A 20,589-nucleotide genomic window follows, 5' to 3' on the forward strand; every position below is an offset into this window, starting at 1 on the left:
CCATTAACCGAACACTTTTAGCATTTAATCAGCAAACTAATTCCATAAACCTTGTTGCATGCATTCTAGTCATTAATACTTACAAAATGATGAAATAAAACACAGAATTCTTTGCAGTTATTGGAATTTCCAGCAAATGTTCGAAAAAGAAGAAAGGAAAGTTCTGATTTCCGTGACTTGTGGCCATCCTTTTCGAAACTGTCTTCCATGAAAAGAAATTGTTTCTTTTAATATTTGAAATGCTTTGTAGTTAACGATGTTTTCAACTTAAAGAGAAACAAATGATCTACTTTACGTTGAATTTTATATTTTGTGTAATTATTTATTTAGCTATTTATTTTTTTAAGCAAAGTTGAAGGAATTTAAAAAAAAAATTTCATGTTCTCGATCTTCAAACTGATTTTTATATTTTCTTAAGATTTGAGCTGACTTAAATTGCATATTCTAGAAGTATAGAACATGAAAAATATGCTCTTCCCTGATTATCCCTCGGGTATGTATATATTGCAAATATTTATTATCAGGCATGGCAAAATTCGTCAATACGTTTTGTTTTATCACGTTTTTATTCGGCCGGAAGCAAAACAAAAAATAATCTGCCGGGATTAGAAATTTGCCAATTTTTGTTTGAGAGTTTTGCTGTTTGTGGGACTGCAGACGTGATTTGTATAATTGTATATACAATGGCGTATGAATTGACGTAGAAAAAAGAGTAAAAAAATGGCTTTTGCGAGCGAAAGTAATGATTATGAAGATGGAAATACATACGAAGACTCATATTTAACTTTTTTCATTTGCCCGAGATAATTTGGGATAGTAAACTGCTAGTAAATTAAATATTTTTTACACGTAAAAAAATTAAAATTTCAACTTAGAACTTGTGTGTTATGTTTTGTTTTAGTTCCTTGTATTTATTAATAAAATAAAAATATATGTTGATTTTTTGCATTTTTCCCCCAAAAAAATTGGTAAAGGAAGTGGGTTAAATTGCCTCATATACTGAAGAAAACGTTAAAGTCAAAAAAGAGGTTCAACCGGTTGTAATATGTAACAAGCTCTACTTTGTGTTTGCTTGAGATAACCTCTTCGCAAGTTTCAGAACCAGTTTTTGTTTATTTTCAGAGCAAAGATGAGGTTTTTACGAGGAAAATATTTACGTTTTGGCTTTAAGCTCCATTAACAGTTAACTTAGCTCGTCACTGAATGAATAGTTGACTAGTTGTCCATTACTTCACGCTTGTGCAGTGTGGATCTATACCGCTGTAAAGCCAACCTTTAACTCTTCCATCGTGACGGACGAGATAATTCGTCTTCCGAGAATGTCCGCTGAGTATTATTGTTGTAAAAGTGAGTATTTTAATTGATTTCTATCCATTTTTGCTTTTTAAAGTAAAATAAACAAGTTTAATGGAACTTCGATTTTGTCTCAGTTTTAGTACTGTAGCGCAGAGAGTGGAAAAACAGTGCCGCGATGAAACTATTAAGCATTGAAATACTGTCTGAATACTGTCTGTTTACATAATTTTCAAATGGATTTGCCACAGCCGTGATGGCTCAGGGGATAGAGCATTCACCTTCCATTGTGGTGAACCGGGTTCGAATCCCGGCGATGGCTGATCGATACGAATTCCGCAGCCGGCTTGCACCGACCACAGTGCTGACGTAAAAATATCCTCAGGGGTAGACGGATCGTGGATTAGACTCCATGGAACGCAAATGCGGGTTAGTTCCATCAAAAAGTTCTCCACGAAGGTAAATTTTTCCCAATATCTGATCCAGGAGTTCCCTTGTCTTCTGGATTGGGTTCAAAACTATAAGGCGTTGACATTAGTTGTCGTAAACCCAAAAATTGGGTCGGCCCTTCAACGACGATTATAAAATAAAATAAAATGTCAAATATAATACTTTTTAACTCTAAATTTGACTTTTTCAAACTTGATCACTCTATATTACCTGTAAACGTATATAAAACAATAATAATGATATCGTCTGCTACGAGACATTTATGGACGAAAATAAAAGTTTAAATTCCTTAAAGTAATTATCGACTATTTATGAGAAATTTTCCCGAGTTTTAAAGTATATAAATATTTTTACTGTATTTTTAATAGACAAAAAATGAAATTGTGGACAGTTAAAATATAAGCTGAAATACAAAAAAAAGTTGTAACAAGAATTACCGGGTTTAATACATGCCAATAAGTGAGCCAAACTTGTTTTTCTTTTTACAAGCGCACGTTTTATAAATTTAAGGATTTTGTTTCTCTTCTTGATTACATTCTTCAAAATTACAACTATTATTTTCATTAGAATCTGTATGGATGGCTCTCTCGCCTCTCAATGAGATGACCCGGGTTCAAATTCCATCAATGGCTGGTCGATTCCGCACCCGAATCGCACTGACCACAGTGCTGATTAAAAAAATATCCTCAGTTCTAGACAGATCGTGGGTTAGAGTGCCCTGCCGTCTGGCTAACCGTGGGAGGTTTTCCTCACTGTGCAACGCAAATGAGGGTTAGTTCCATCCAAAAATCCTCTACGAAAGCAAATGTCTTTCACTACTTGATCCAGGAGTATCCTATGTCTTCTGGATTGGGTTCAAAATTACAAGGCTACGGAGTTGAACGGATCCAGAACGGAATCGGATAGAATAGTCATAAACCTGAAATTAGGTCTGCTGTTTAATGACTGTTATAAAATAGAACCTGTATTTGTCTCCTTTTTTAACTATAGATAATAATAATATAATAGAGCAACATTTCATATTGTAGTATAAATAATTCTTAAAAGTGCCACTAGTATAGTTAAGGAGAAACAACAGAGTAAAATTTTCAAGAACTGAAAAAAAGAATTATTGCTCTTTTTGATAGTTTAGTCTTTTAACATCAAAATATTAAAATTATTTTGGTGCTACATCGGACGTGTATAATCATGTACGCTCAGTTGATTAATAGATTTGCATACTCCTATCGAAACATTTCACTAAAATTCTACTTTTTTACTGAAATAATTCGTTTAAAATATGTAAACAAAGAAACAATGGTACTTTCAATATAAATAGACGAAAATGCAACTTATTTAGCTATAATAATTTTTGATGAAGATTGCAAATGGTTTTTTTATTTTATTCATAACCGTCGTTGAACTACCGACCCAATTTTGGGTTTACGACTACTAACGGCAAGGGAACTCGTTAAGGAGTTATAAATAGATAATAAATAGATACGGAACATAAATAGATAAAATTGTAACTTATTTAGCCGTAATAACTTTTAATGAAGGTTGTAAGGGGTTATTTTATTTATAACCGTCGTTGAACAGCTGACCAATTTTGGGTTTACGACTACTAATGTTCAACTCCGAAGCCTTGTAATTTTGAACCCAATCCAGAAGACAAAGGAACTCTTGAATCAAGTATTAAGAGAAATTTACCTTCGTGGTGGACTTTTTGAAGAAACTGACCAACATTTGCGTCACATGGAGAGGAAAACAGCGAAAACCTCCCATGATTAGCCTGATGGCAAAGGGACTCGAACCCATGATCCGACCAATGAGGATATTCAGGGGTGATTGTGAGTCCAAGTCAAAATTCCGGAAAATTTCCTGAGTAAAAAAATTAAAAAAAAAAACGGTTTAAATAGAAAAAAATTTAAACAAAGTTTTTTTTCTTCCTTTTTCTCAATATTTCTTAGTTTACTTAAAATATATTTAAAATTTTACACATACCTATAATGACCAGGAGAAGTAATTAAAATTTACAAATATGTCTTTTTTTCTTGAGTTTATGATTATAACAACTATTTACTGATAAAAAATGAATATTAATCATGAATATAAGCTTATAAAGTATCTCTCTGGCTCTCCCTTACAAACAAATAAAATAAACTGTGTTTTTAAGTTCCACCTTTGAAAATTTGATTTCCGGAAACTTCTGTGATCAATGATTTTTTGAAACTTCCGGATCACTGTTAGCGAAAAATCCGGATTTTTTCCGGAGCACAATCAGCCTTGGATATTCTACGTCAGCACTGTGATCGGTGCAAACCGAAAATCACATCGACCAGCCATCGCTGCGATTCGAAGCTGGTTCACTGCATTGGAAAGCGAACGCTCTATCCCCATCACAGCTCGTAAAGGGCAGTTTTGGAACAGTTAGAAATAAATGTAGCCAAAGAATGATCTGTAAAGGAAGATAACCTACTCTAAAAGAAAGTATAATGCGTAATGCGTGACATGAGGGTAGATCGACAAAAAAATGTGCTGAAAAGGATTGAGAAGAAGTATATTTTGGACCTGGTACTGATGCATTCTAAATAGTTGCAAAATTTTATATATTTATATAGATCACAAAATTTTAACATCATTTTTAATCGAAAATATAAATCTCTTACATGATGTATCTCTAACTAGTACAATTTTTGACAAATTTAATAAAAACTGTAGTGCAATTTTCGCAATAAATATAGTTTTCGTTCCACGTAGGGATTTTTCTATATTGGGTTGAATTTTTGAGTATTCCATGAAAATGTAACTTACTTTATGACATTTTTTTTAAATTTATTTTTCAAGCACCGCTGTTTTGAGAAAAAAATCAAAATAAAAGGAGTGCCACGAAAACTACTTTCTTGTAGTTTAAGAAAAGAAAAGCGGAATCAAATTAAGATGATTTTTTACAGCAAGTTACTTATAAGTACAGCAAGTTATGGAAATTTAAAAAAAAAAAAAGGTTTAAATAATGTAGTATATGAGCAATAATTTTTTAATTTTTTTTGTATTTGTAGAAGGATAAAATAAAGATTAAAATGTATAAAAGGCTCAAAAAATAAAAAGACCACCCTGAATAAAATTTGATCTAATGATAGGACTTTCGCGTTCGATGGGGAGACAGCAAATATGTTAATTAATTAGTGCAGACGATATTTTAAGCTAAGAAATCAGGCCCGAAAACGCACTTTCTCTGAATAAACATGTTTTTCTCCACGCATTTGGATTTTTGAGGGCCAAAATATAGAGGATAACTGGGAAATAAGGTCCCAATATTTTGGTCGGACAAGAGCAAAGTTTGGATGTTATTATTTCTGAAATTCATATTGAGAACTTTTCAAGCTAATAGAAAAAAATTGGTAAAGGAAGCGGTTAAACAACACAAGAATTTTAAAAAGTAAGTTCTCTCAATTGTGGCTGATTTGGTGTCAAATATTTGAATATATTTTTCAGTAAAGACACATTTATGATTTAATACTTTATTACCAACGTCATATTTGCAATGAAGATACATAAAATATTATAAACAATATGAAAATGCAATAAAAATATAAATGTAATAATCAACACAGTTTTATATATTTAAGTAACTTAATTTGTTATAATTTTTCAAAATATCCCATTTCTGTTGGAGATATTTAAAATACTGTCTAAAACAATTATAAAATTTTCAAATAAGAAAATTTATACTTAGAACTAATATTTTAAGACATTTTTAAAGAAACTAGTAATAATAATAATATACATGAAATGGAACAACTTACACTTTAACAAGTAACTACTGATTAAACCATGACAACAATATAAAAATAGTAAAAGCTGTATAAATTTGAGCAACGTTGTTAGAGCAATTAATTTCTTAACTAAATTCGGATAAAGTCACTTAAATTGTAGTTCAATGTTAAATTGAATCGCACAATATACTTTTTTCTTCTTATTGTTTAGTAAAAATTTATCATTTAAATTTGTTGTTACATTTAATCTCAATGAATAATTGAATTACAATGAGCTTCGATTTAATTAATTTATTTTAAATGTAATTTTTAGAGTTCAATACATAATATATCGGCTGATATAGTCAATAAATTTAATTTAAAATGCCAAAGAATATTCTATAAACACAAAATGGCAATTGAGCTTCAGCTGCTAACATTGCATATTTAAAAAATGGCATTAGTTAAAATGTACAGAAATAAACACGAACAATAAAAAAAGCACAGCAAATTAAAAACTAAACAATCACTTCATAAAAAAAGACAAAACTAATTAATAAAGTTATAAGTTAGGAGGCTACTTTTAAATGTCATATATTAGGAAAATACAAGTTTTTCAGTTAGGTTACGTACAAAAGTGTACACTTGGTATAAGAAAACAAGCTCATGATTATTAACACACATTATTTACAGTATACATATAATGTAAATGTATGTTATAAAAATACAGCTGGGTTCATTTTCATAGAAACTGTATAAATAGTCCTTCTTTTTAAGGTTTGCACACAGTTTTCACAAAATGTTTCTTATTACCGAAATTAAACTCACTACTTACTTTGACTAAGTAGAATTTAAGAAACAAATTTTCTCAATTTTGCTTAAGTGTATTAAGCTTTTTAAAAGATAATGTAATTTTCTTTTGTATTACGAAAATGCTTTAAATAAAATCCTTTTTTTCAAATAAATAATTTTTAAACAAAGATTAATAATAGAATAAATCTTCAGTTACTGCAATTTTCTAGGAATCTAAATTGTATTTTTAAAACAAAAGATAATGTAATTTTCTTTTGTATTACGAAAATGCTTTAAATGAAATCCTTTTTTTCAAATAAATAATTTTTAAACAAAGATTAATAATAGAATAAATCTTCAGTTACTGCAATTTTCTAGGAATCTAAATTGTATTTTTAAAACAGTAATAGCTAACTTTTTTTTTAATAAAAGTGAAAATTTAAATTAACAACAACGAATTCCATGTATTTTTTTTATTTATATTTCATATTCTAAGACCACACATATTCTCAATCAACTATATTTCTAAAATGAAAAATTTTAGGAGATTCATGATAACGAACATTATTCATAATAACGAGGTTCATAATAATGAGATTCATAATAACGAACAAGTACAAAAGCCATTATTCTAAAAGAGGACAAAACAAACAATCTCCGATATTAAAAACAGACAAAAAGATAAAAAATATTTTTCATTGGAATGATTACATTTTTCCAATTGTCAATCAAAAATTAAAATTAATATTTTTTACTTTGAAGAAACCTTATTAATATGTATACTACATTTCATTAATATTACAATATATTATTTCTATGGGAAGTTAGATTTAAGATTTTGGGGATAATGCTTAAAATAATCCCCCCCCCCAAAAAAAAAAGTTTTTTTGAGTAGCACTTTTAAAATTACTTTCTATCAGAAAAAAATAAATCTTCTAACAAATAACATGCTATTTTTAAACTGTTATGAAGTTGTATCAGTTATAGAATAACAGTCACACACATGATAATGAAAATTTTAATCCAAAAAAAATCCATGCGATTTTTATAAAAATGAAAAAGCATTAAAGACAAGTTCATCAAATTAAAAAGTAATGCAATCAAAAAAATCAGGAATAGCTTTAGAGTATTACATATATTCTACGTAAAATACTGAAGAAATTGTTTCATACAGTTTTATTACAAATGAAAAAATTAAATTTTAATTTAATTATAATTAAATTATTATCGTTAATTTAATTTTAACTATAGTTAAAATTTTATAAAAAAGGCAGCTGCCTTGGTTAAACGAAATATGTTCACTTTTTTTCACTCAAAAAAAAAAAAAAAAAAAGTAAATTATAGGTTATAACTCATAGTCACTTAAAGATGTAGCATAAATTATAATTTTGCGGGCAGTGATGTCAAATGTAAAGAATTTATATAAAAAATTTGTCAACTAATCATCCGTTGATTTATTAGCACAACATAGTGGTCAATTTTCATGTAGTGACATCTTACAAAAAATTTATTTGACTAATTACTAGTCGATGGTCCACTCAACAATACAATTACATATAGCAAAAACTTTCAATTCGTTACTTGAGTTCATTATAAAATTTATTTTTCGTACTAAAATGCTAGTCATTCATTAGTTCGGTAATTCAAAAGCATTACATCAAAGTGCTTATATCTAACAAAAGTTTATTTTTTAACTACTTATAAGTTATAATTGAATTTAATGATATAATTAAGAACAGTAAAATTTAGTAGTTAAATAACCTATAGGAAAAAATTTATACTATACAAATTATGAATGAATTAATCACTAAATTCATTCATTGACAAAATAAAGGATTTTTGCATATTAATATTTAAAACAAGTTCATTTTCTTACTTTCAGTTTAGTTTAAATTATTTTTTAATCACTTATTCAATTTATAGATATTTCAAATGATTTAACAAAAAAAATAATCAATGAGGAAAGATGGTACAAAAAAAATCAAATATCTTATGAACTTTTCTCAGCAGGCACAACAACAAGAAGTTTTTGTAGTGTACAATACGTTGAATCTGAAGAAAAAAATAAATTTGTGAATTAATTATTGAGTTCTCAAAATAAACAAGCATTTATTGAACAGATTTTTTAAAACATTTATATTTTCTTCGATTATGGGATTATTAAGTTTTTTTATAAATAGAGTAAAGAATAGTTCATCATAAAACAAACAATTAAACTCCCACCTTTTAAAAAAAAGAAATAGCCCTGTTCATTAGCTAAGCTTCTTAATTTTTTCTAAAAACTTTTGCTTTGTTGATTAACTTTAGTTATTTGATTGAATTAGTATCTGAATTACTATTTTGTATTCATCGCAATTGGTTTTTTTATGCTAAATTTTGTACATTTTCATTTCACAAATATGCTCTATTTTCACCAGAGAGTTACCGACGTTCTGAAATTAAACCAGAAAATCCAAGAGGCAAAAAAGCGAATCCAATGAAACAGATATCATAAGACAGAAATGTACTTGTAAATTAAACATCCTACGAATGCACAGGAAATATTTACAAAAAAAAAAATTCTAAATATTTTATAAAATCCATTTTGTGCGATTACATTTGGATTAGTAATTTACGTTTACAACTCAGAAACGTCTTTATAAAATTGAAAGGACACAGACTGTTCTATAATCATCACCCTTAACATGTATTATTAGAATAATTGTCAAAAGTGAAATAAAAGAAAGTTTACTCATTAAGGTCAAAAATGAATTTTTAGTATATTTCTAGTTTAAATTTTAGATAATAATTTATTCGCTTTGAAAATAATGTGCATTTTGACTTTATCTTAAACACTAAAAATTTAATATCTCTGCATTTTCAGTTAAAACGTGATATATTTTTATTGATATCTTTATGCTATCATAAGGCGATGTTATATAGAAAAAGCAAGAATATTGACACTTTTAATACTAAAGCTTCTACCACAGTTATCTCAAAATGATCTGTAATTTCATAAAGTAATAAAAACAATTTAGAAAAAGATAGAAATGTATGATTTGCCCCGTTCCGCTTAGGAAACAAATTAATGAATTCTCACTAAGTTTCAAACTAAGTTACAAAGTTCGTTAACAGATGAGCTGCGAGCTAGAAAAAGGAAGAAAAAAATCAATTTTGTCAAACTAACTATCATTTGCAGCAACAATGTTTGGCAGTTTGTGGATAAAAAGTAGTCGGAGTAGAAAACTTTGATTTAGAGTCTTTCAAACAATAGCTCCATCTTTAGTCAAACTTCGTAACTTATTTTGAAATTTGATAAGAAAAATATCTGGTTTCCCAAGCAAAAATGTATCAAGTCATACACTTTTACCTGTTCTAATTTTTTTTTTTGAAACTGATTTTTAACACTGACGGTATTTTTTGAGGTTTAGGGGAAAAAAAACTTTATAAAATGACTGTGTCACGATTAGACTCATTAAACAATTAAATATTATTTAAAATTATATTAAGCTGATATCTGATTCGAAGTTTGTATATCTTAATTCCTTACTTATTGCATTTCTAATTGCTTTAGGCTTGTTTTCCCAGTATATAAATATCAGATAAACAGGAACTCCGGTAGCAATGATAAGAGCTCCAAATCCTGAAAAATAAATAAATATTAAAATGCATACGGATCTTGAAATTTGCTTTTGAAGAATATTAATATGCAAAGAATGGGTTAAAAATACATAAGATTATATAAAAATGCAATTGAGCATTTTTTTTAACTCCTTTAACCAATTTACTCTTCAGGGTGGAAATAAGACCCCACTGAGTACAAAAACTGAATAGGTCAAGAAAAGGAAATGATGCAAAATTTTGCATATTTGTGAATCTTGTGAGAATTTTTGTACATCTAATGAAATATAATTAAATAAAAATTTGAACTTGTAATAGCACAAATTTACTATATAAAACTACAATGCAGGGTTTTCTGTAATCACTGCCATTAGTAAATAATTTTAGAATCCTTGTCAAAAATGATGTACAATAATATGAACCTTCTGGGTTGCCAATTAATGTGAAAGCAAGGAAAAAAGAAAAGCAAAAGCTCAGTCAAAATCTTTTGAGTCACTAGTGAGGAAATATCTAAAAAGGTTTGATTGCCTTGGAGACATTTCTAATCATCGTCCTTCAACAATCATTTTTTAAAAATGCTGAATCAAATCATTGATTTCTATGTTTGTCTCTGTAAATTATAATTTCTCTCGGTAAACTGTATTAAATAATTTTGTAGTGTATAATTTCTATCCGCTTCTATTCTGTTAAGCCTAGTTCGAATTCTCATTACTATTCTCTCTAAACTATGTGTTCGTTCTATAAACTAATTTCGTTTCAAAAATTACTGTATGCATGCATTCAAAATTAATAATTTTTACTTTTATTATCTCATAAAAGTGACTTAACTGACTCTTATGTATAACTTATCTTTCTGAACTTATCTTTCTGTGATTATAAATATTTGTGTTACTAAATAGCAAAAAATGGCTTCGGTTCTGTTAAGTCTAGTTCAAATTCTCATTACAATTTACTTTAAATTATGCATTTGTTATATAAACAAATTTCGTTCCAAGAATTATTGTATACATGCATTCTAAATTAATAATTTTTACTTTATATTATCTCATAAAAATAACTTAACTGACTCTTATGTATATCTTATCTTGTTGTAATTATAAATATTTGCGTTACTGAATACCAAAAATGGTTTCAGTTCCGTTAAGCCTAGTTCGAATTCTCATTACTATTATCTCTAAACTATGCGTTTGCTTCATAAACTAATTTCATTTCAAGAATTACTGTATATATGCATTCTAAATTAATAATTCAGGGTGTTTTGTCATAATTGCCTTTAATATCCATTTTTAGAATCCATTTCAAAAAAGAAATTAAAATTAAAAAAGTTGCAAATTAATATTTAAGTGAGGAAAACGAAGCAAACAAAAACTCCATAAAAATTAGACGAATCACTTATAAGGTAGGCTGCAAGAAAAATAGAAAAACCAGTTTGTCTCAGTTTCCTCTGACAATAGAATAGATTTTTAAACTTTCTCAATAGTGAATTGTTATATTTCTATAACTTTTCTCTCCCCTAGTCTTTATTAATTTGAGACAACTAATTTGTGTACCATTTTGAAAAGGATTCTAAAAAATATACATTAAAGTTGCTCATCACGTTCTAGCATATCATTAGATATTTGAAAGATTATGCCATTAATTCATTTACACTTACAGGATAATCGAATTTACAGGATGCTGCAATTTACAGGATAGTTCAATTTACAGGATGATTCAATTTACGGGATAAATTATCAAATATAAACATTAAAAAAAAATTTATCTCACCAGTTCCAACAGGATCTGCCATCATAGGAACTACTGTGATAAATATGGTAGCAATGATATAAATAATGGGAAATATAAGATGTACCTGAAAGAGGGAAACATTTTAAACACATAACTCTTTACACCGTTAAAATTTATAAATTCATTGTACAGTATGACAAAAAAAACGAGACAAAAGGAATAACTTTTGATCTAATGATCGGATCTTCGCATTCTAACACTCATTCTTAATGGTTTGAGGGGGTGACCTCAAATATGCTAATTAATTACTGCAGATGATATTTTAAGTTACGAAATCAGATACGAAAACGTACTTTCACAAAATTAACATAAATTTTTCGACGAGTCAGGATTTCTGATCCCCAAAATATAGGGAGTTAAATACAAGGAATTATGGTCCCCATAGTTTGGTCAGGAGAGAGATCCAAAGTTTGGACCCCTTAATGCTGATTTTACTTTTTGCGCATTTCACCATATCTCTAGAACATTTTAAGCGCATTGAAAAACCTTTGCACACAATTACTAAATTCATACGTTTATTCAAAAAATATTCCGCATAAAAAATAAATTTTAGTGAATACTTATTATGTTTTTTATTATTTTATTAAATAATAGTGGAAATTTTTTTTTAATTTTAAGGTATAAAATTCTTTACGACATTTTAAAGTATGAAATTTTGCATGGCAAAATACAAAATTTGAGCGAAATCGGTTGAAGAGCTCCTGTGAAATTGAATTTTAAATATACGACTTCTTTAAAATTTGATTTCGCAGGAACTATTCAACCGATTTCTCTCAAATTTCGTATTTTGACAGGTAAAATTACATATTTTAAAATGATATAAAAAATTTTATATCTTACAATAATTTTATTTTTACTATTATTTAATAAAATATAATAAATATTTACAAAATTTTTTTTTCTCGCATGGGTAAACGAATTTTAAAATTGAGTGCAAAGATTTTTCAATTCGCTTACCAAGTTCTTGAGACATGGTGAAATACGCAAAAAGTTAAAGTTAACATTAAGAGGTTCAAATTTTGGATCGCTCTCCTGATCAAACTATAGGGACCATATTTCCCAGATTGCGGCTATCCCCCATATTTTTGGGAGTGAGAAATCCGATTTCGTTGAAAAAAAGGTATGCTTATTTTGAGAAAGTACGTTTTTGTGTTCGATTTTATAACATAAAATATCGTCTATACCAATTAATTAGCATATTTGAAGTTACCCCCTCAAATCATTAAGATTGAGTCCTAAAATATGAAGATCCGATCATTAGATCAAAATTTACTCAAGGTTGTCCTTTTTTTTTTGGGAGGGGGGAGGTACAATGTTCAATGTTATTGTTATAATTTAAAATGCGAACAAACACACAGGTGAGGCAGCTTGCACTTGCTCGAAAAATTTCAATATTTTTTTCTTTTTGTCTCTCCAGTCGAATTTAGTAAATGTTAAGAACAAGTCGTACGCAATGAAGCTTTAAAAAGGACGCAATCATTCACGGCGAAAAAAATTCTGATAAAATTTCCGCCCTGTATAGTTATGATATTTCTTATTAAAAAAAAGAGACAAAAAGAAAAAAAAAAACATAATTCTGGCTAAAAAGGCTAAAATATACGGTATTTGGTAGTTTTTCCTTTCATATGGTAACATATATATTTTAAACATTTTCTATGAAAAGCATATTTTGTTTTTACACTGAGACACTTATTGTTAACCTAGTATTTCTTTGGCGACCGACACTGTTTTGATTTGAGACGTCCATTTGCAAATTCAGCTAAGTGCACTTTTGGAGAGAGAAAAATGAGTTGACTTCTTTTCCCTAACTTTTATTTTAATACAAGCATGCTCTGATTCCAATATTAACTATTAATTATTAAATTACTATTGTTTCAAATTAAAATAACATTTCAAGAAAATGTCATACTTATAGAAATACATTATTTCCACAATATTGCATTGTTCAGAATCTCGCGTGTTTCTTCGAGTATTGTTAACCTTTAAACAATGTATGATAATCTAATTAAATATAATATTAAAATGTCACTAATCGTTACTACATACGGTGTAGTTTATGAAAAATTTTACCCAAATCGTAACAAATTAAATAATTTTCGTTTTTTCTTATCCAAAATAATTGTCAAGTTTTTATTTAATAGCATAGTTTGAGCTCTGTGATTTTTGAAATTATACAGACACGGCAGTTTCCATAAATGTTTATTATATAGCTGTATAAAATAAATTATTTGAAAGCATTCTCTAATGGTCGCATATTTTAAATTTTCAGAATAATGACAAACAGAAATTGCAAACTTTAACTAGCATTTTTAAAAAAAAAAAATTTCAAATTTGAGTCATGAATTTTTAAAATAAATTATTTGAAGGCATTCACTAATGGTTGCATTTTCCTAAACTTTCAGAATAATGACTAACAGAAATTAAAAAAAATTAAAGTTTAACTAGCATTTTTCAAAAAGTTTTTTTCAAACTTGAGCCATGAATTTTAAAATAAATTATTTGAAGCCATTCTCTAAGGGTCGCATTTTTTTTAAACTTTCAAAACAATGACTAACAGAAATTAAAAATTTGTAAAGTTTAACTAGCATTTTTTTAAAAAAAATTTTAAAACTTGAGTCATGGATTTTTAAAATAAATTATTTGAGGGCATTCTGTAATGATCGCACTTTCCTAAACTTTCAGAATAATGACTAACAGAAATTAAAAATTTGTAAAGTTTAACTAGCATTTTTTTAAAAAAAAATTTCAAACTTGAGTCATGGATTTTTAAAATAAATTATTTGAGGGCATTCTGTAATGATCGAATTTTTTTAAACTTTCAGAATAATGACTAACAGAAATTAAAAAAATTTAAAGTTTAACTAGCATTTTTCAAAAAGTTTTTTTCAAATTTGAGTCACGGATTTTTAACAAAATTAAAAGAAAAAAGAATATTTAAAAATAATTCAAGTCTATTTTTGTTGTGGAAAAAATATTTCTTTTGAGTTTAGTATTTTGCAACTATTGGCACAGATGGGTAAATAAATGATGTAGTAATGATAAAAAATTGCCTTATGGCAAAATATATTTAACCAGATTCCTACTTTGATGGGTCGTGGCAGATTCGGTTGTTTCCACCTCAAATATGGAAGGCAAACTACAGCAAGACCAATAGCTAACCATGTTGCAAACCCCACGTAATTTATTAAAGCATAAATATCACTTGAGCATAGGTACAATATGGATAGAAGGGCCTAAAAGTAACAATTACAGTACTTTAAACATATATTCCGGCAAAATAGAGTTTTTTTTTAATATACAGTAAGAATGTAAACAAAACCACTTATCGTACCATAGCTATAACTGCAGGTGCAGGAGTGAGATGTTTAACTTGAATCATTGCCAATATTCTTGGCATTTGACCATATTCAGCTCCAGCATAAAACAATCTAAAAACATAATAAATAAATAATAGTAAATTAATAATAAATAAATAATAACATTTTTGTCTAATTTTGAGTCTTTTTGTTATGATGCAGTTCGATAATCTTTTAAGGTAGTGAAAATGTATGAAATGAGCAACGTGTTAAAGAGATAATCTTACCTTGATGAAGTAAACAAGATTCCGTTAACACCACCGTATGTGGACATAGCAACAAATACAGGCATGATCCAAGCCATTTTACCATACATACTATCTGCAAACGTCTAAAAAATAATAATCACAGTTAGAGTTAAAAAATTTAAATTTAAAAAAAAGTAGGTAGCAAATTACTACGATTGAAGATAGAACTGAAAACATCAATAGAAATTTAAAAGCTTGGTGAACTTCTGAGGTGTTTCTAATGATTGCCGTTAAACCACTACTATGACTGATACACGTTAAATCTCTCGAGTCGCAAAGTCCTCCATGTTCCCATAACAAATCAATACCTCTGAGGGTACTGAATTGGAGATTGATCGTTCTCTGATTTAGGTCAAAATTACGATCTGTGAATGAATGAATGGATGTATGAATGGGTTCCGCCCTGTAAACGGGCGTGAAGTATGGGTGTGGCAGAAGTCGAATTCTCGGCCATAGGTGGCGCCACTGAAAAACAAGAACAATCGCACCTCTCTGCCTTTGCATACTTCAAACCACTACTTTCTGTTTCCTCTGGTAGATACATAGCTGTGTCTATTTTCTCATACACGCATTTCGAGCTGTGTCTATTTTCTCAAACACGCATTTTGAACTGTGTCTATTTTCTCACACACGCATTTCAAGCTGTGTTCATTTCTTAAAAACGCATTTTGAGAAGTGTCCATTTTGAACACGTATTTTGAGCTGTATCTATTTTCATGAACGCGCATTTCGAGCTGTGCCCGTTTTTTTAAGAACACGTTTTGAGCTGTGTACATTTTCTTAAACATGCATTTTGAGCTGTGTCAATAATGAAAAAACTCACAGATGAGTACTTAAAAAAAACTGTTTTTGAATAAATATGAAGTGCTCCTGAAGAGATCCTTGAAAATAATTCGCCATGTATAATTATTCAAAATAAATAAGTTATACAAAGTAACTACGCGTCATAGTAACTAATTATTATTATTACTTTCTTTTATTTTTGGTAAATCTCTTAAAAATTCAATTTATTTCTAGAGATGAATAATGCCTTTGATGAAACATTTTAATGTACTTCAAACAAAACGATACAAATAATTTAAAATGTACCAAACAATTACAGCTGATAAAATCTTTCTTAAGATAACTTACGACAGCAACAGCTTCAGCCCCAAGAACTTCAGCTACAGATAATGTTGTATGAAAAGCTACAACAGTCATGGTATAAACAACAGTTACTAAAATGCAAGAAATGAAGATAGCTCTTGGAAGGTTCCTGTTGAATAATCAATAATTGTTTAATCTATTAAGAGAATTGGTATTAAATGTAGCTATGGAAAATAAAATATTCAGTTCTTACTTGTGAGGTTCTATTAATTCTTCAATTACAAAGTTAAGATAGTTCCTGCAAAAAAATTTAAAAATAAATTAAACTATCAAAAATAAATATCATATTTACTTTTCAAAATATGCTTTAGACATCTCGAAAAGTAAATGTGTTGCGAAAAACTGCTGTTTTCTCATATTAAATTCTAAGCAAGCATTGCACGTACATTTTCTCAGGGTTCGAATCCCACCGATGTCTGGTCGATACGAATCCGCATCTGGCTTGCACCGACCACAGTGCTAACGTGAAATATTCTCAGTAGTAGACGGATCATAGGTTAGAGTCCCCTAGCCGTCTGGCTAGCTGTGGGAGGTTCTCGTGGTCTTCCTCACCACGTAAGACCGAATGTGGGTTAGTTCAATCAAAAAGTCCTCCACGAAGGCAAATTTTTCCCACTTCGTGATCCAGGAGTTCCCTTGTCTTCTGGATTGGATTCAAAATTACAAGGCTACGTAGTTGAACATTAGTAGTAGCAAACCCAAAACATTGAGTCTGCTGTTCAACGACGGTTATAAAAAAAATTTATTATAGATGCGTTATTTTATTCAACAAGGGTTTAAATTTGAAAATTACAAAACGCTTTTAAGCATTCTTCCCCTCCCCCCCCCTCATTTTCTAATAATACTTTCAATTAAAAAAATACTAAAAAAAAAAAAAAAAAAACATATCGAAAACTTGTTTATATGAGTATTCTTATGACTGACCTTATAATTCGTTACAGGGATAATTTTATTGCTTCTTTACATTTTTCTTACACAAACAACTTTCTGATTCGTAGTAGTATTCATATGGAGATGACCTTATGATTCACACTAGTACTCTTGCAAAGATGTCCATATGATTCGTTTTAGTATTCCTACGGGGGGGGGGATGCCTGAATTGACGAAATGTTAACACAGGTGGGCATTCGAAATAAAAAAAAAAATAAATAAAAGTATTCCCTACGGAGATGATCTTATATAATTCACATTAGTATTCAAGGATGGTTTTATGCTTTGTTTTAGTATTCTTAAAGGGATGACCACTTGGATCGTATTCTTAAGTGCTTCTATCTTAAAGTGCTGACCTTATGATATCGTTATTCATACGAAGGTAACTTAATGATCCGTTTTAGTATTCTTACGGAGATGACCTAATGATTTGCATTAGTATTCTTAAGGAGATGTTTTTATGTTTTGTTTTATTCCATTGCATTAAGACCTTTGGATTCGTATTAGTTATCTTAAAGTACATAACCTTACGATTCGTTTTCGTATTCTTACGGAGATGGTTTTATGCTTTGTTTTAGGGGATTATGCTTTGTTAGGATGGTTATATCATTTGTTATAGGGGATGATCATTTGGATTGCATTATAATAACCGTAAAGTGTTGACCTTATGATTCGTTATTTTTACGGAGATAACCCAATGGCTCATTTTAGTATTCTTATGGAGACGACCTAAGGATTTTCATTAGGTGGTGAAGTTGTGCTTTGTTGTAGCACTCGTAAAGGGATCACCATTTGATTCGTATTATAATAATCTTGGAGTGTTGACCTTATGATTCGTTATTTATACGAAGATAGCCTTACGGTCCGTTATAGTATTCTTAAGGGGGTGAATATTTGGATCGTATTAGAATAATCTTAAAATGTTGAGCTTATGATTCGTTATTTTTACGGAGATAACCCTATGGCTTATTTTAGTATTCTTACGGAGACGACCTAATGATTCGCCTTAGTGTTTTTACGGAGACGACCTAATGATTTGCCTTATTGTTTCTACGGAGACGACCTAATGATTTGCTTTAGTATTCTTACGGAGACGACCTAATGATTTGCCTTAGTGTTCTTACGGAGATGAATTTATGCTTTGTTTTAGCACTCACTCTTAAGGGTATGGCCATTTGATTCGTATTATAATAATCTTAAAGTGCTGACCTTATAATTCGTTATCTATATGGAAATAACCTTAAGTTATATTTTAGTATTCTTACGGCGATGGGTTTATGCTTTGTTTTAGTATTCTTATAGGGGATGACCATTTGGATTGAATTATAATGATCTTAAAGTATTGACCGTATGATTCGTTATTTGTATGGAGATACTTTAAATTCCATTTTAGTATTCTTACGAAGGCGACCTATGATTTGCATTAATATTCTTACGGAGATAGTTTTATGCTCTGTTTTAGTATCCTAAAGGGGATGACTATTTGATTCGTATTAGTAATCTTAAATGAATTAAATATTATAATTCTTTATTTATATGGAGATGATTTTATCCATATAAATATTCCTACGGGGATGATCTAATGGTACTCTTACGAGGATGATTTTATACTTCGTATTAGCACTCCCAAGGTATAACCTTATGATTCACATTAGTATTCTTACGAGGCACATTTTATGTTTCTTATTAGTATTTTTATGGTGATGACTTTTGACTCGTTTTTTCACGGGGATAACCTTATGATTATAATAACAAGCAAGTGTTTTAATAAGCAGGTTTGTTACTTAGATAAATTAAAAATTAAAAATAAAAAAATAAAATGCTACTAACGTTTGTCTTCTTACCTTAAACAACAATGAGTTTATTTGTTTAATATATTCCTACTTATTTTTCAAAAATTTTGATTTATTATTTACTATATTTTATTTTTTTTAAAATAAAAATATGGTATTTATCTGCAAAATCAAGAGAGACAAATTGTTTTAAAGTTACTAAGATGTCATAAACTAAACTAAAAAAAAAAGATTTTATAAACGAATGCTTTTATTACTTAAGTGAAATATTCTCTTAGAATCAACTAAACCTTAATAAATCTTCTCCTGAAATTTACTTAAGTGGGGGAAAAACTAGAACTGATACCTAAGCCATCTGCGTTTAATTGAACAAAAATTATGCGTGGGAACTTGAAACAACCTTGATGTTAACCTTTATATGATTTTTAGATTCTAAAAGTTTCGATGCAAAATTTTGTTCTCAAACGTAAACTATAACTTCATAATAAAAAATTCGACTTCTTTTCTTGCATATTGAGCAGTACTTCAAAATGAGCTACTTTTTCTCAAACGTAAACTATAACTTCATAATAAAAAATTCGACTTCTTTTCTTGCATATTGAGCAGTACTTCAAAATGAGCTACTTTTTCTCAAACGTAAACTATAACTTCATAATAAAAAATTCGACTTCTTTTCTTGCATATTGAGCAGTACTTCAAAATGAGCTACTTTTTCTCAAACGTAAACTATAACTTCATAATAAAAAATTCGACTTCTTTTCTTGCATATTGAGCAGTACTTCAAAATGAGCTACTTTTTCTCAAACGTAAACTATAACTTCATAATAAAAAATTCGACTTCTTTTCTTGCATATTGAGCAGTACTTCAAAATGAGCTACTTTTTCTCAAACGTAAACTATAACTTCATAATAAAAAATTCGACTTCTTTTCTTGCATATTGAGCAGTACTTCAAAATGAGCTACTTTTTCTCAAACGTAAACTATAACTTCATAATAAAAAATTCGACTTCTTTTCTTGCATATTGAGCAGTACTTCAAAATGAGCTACTTTTTCTCAAACGTAAACTATAACTTCATAATAAAAAATTCGACTTCTTTTCTTGCATATTGAGCAGTACTTCAAAATGAGCTACTTTTTCTCAAACGTAAACTATAACTTCATAATAAAAAATTCGACTTCTTTTCTTGCATATTGAGCAGTACTTCAAAATGAGCTACTTTTTCTCAAACGTAAACTATAACTTCATAATAAAAAATTCGACTTCTTTTCTTGCATATTGAGCAGTACTTCAAAATGAGCTACTTTTTCTCAAACGTAAACTATAACTTCATAATAAAAAATTCGACTTCTTTTCTTGCATATTGAGCAGTACTTCAAAATGAGCTACTTTTTCTCAAACGTAAACTATAACTTCATAATAAAAAATTCGACTTCTTTTCTTGCATATTGAGCAGTAC

The 20,589-nt window shown here is 28.8% G+C and overlaps 1 protein-coding gene across 1 annotated transcript in view; it reads right to left on the minus strand.

The window, feature by feature from the left end:
• Window positions 1–5,227: 5,227 nt before the first annotated feature.
• Window positions 5,228–20,589, minus strand: part of LOC107454853 (large neutral amino acids transporter small subunit 2) — a 79,063-nt gene continuing 63,701 nt past the window's right edge. Inside the window, exons 6-13 of the mRNA XM_071188302.1 lie at window positions 16,601–16,645; window positions 16,393–16,516; window positions 15,241–15,344; window positions 14,989–15,085; window positions 14,741–14,890; window positions 11,637–11,721; window positions 9,799–9,891; window positions 5,228–8,321 (exon numbers count right to left, since the gene is read on the minus strand). Of these exons, the coding sequence (XP_071044403.1) occupies window positions 8,260–8,321; window positions 9,799–9,891; window positions 11,637–11,721; window positions 14,741–14,890; window positions 14,989–15,085; window positions 15,241–15,344; window positions 16,393–16,516; window positions 16,601–16,645 (760 nt within the window). The 3' untranslated portion in view covers window positions 5,228–8,259. The remainder of the gene's footprint in view (window positions 8,322–9,798; window positions 9,892–11,636; window positions 11,722–14,740; window positions 14,891–14,988; window positions 15,086–15,240; window positions 15,345–16,392; window positions 16,517–16,600; window positions 16,646–20,589) is intronic.

The sequence above is a fragment of the Parasteatoda tepidariorum genome, chromosome X2 (genome assembly GCF_043381705.1).
Source record: "Parasteatoda tepidariorum isolate YZ-2023 chromosome X2, CAS_Ptep_4.0, whole genome shotgun sequence".
NCBI lineage: Eukaryota > Metazoa > Arthropoda > Arachnida > Araneae > Theridiidae > Parasteatoda > Parasteatoda tepidariorum.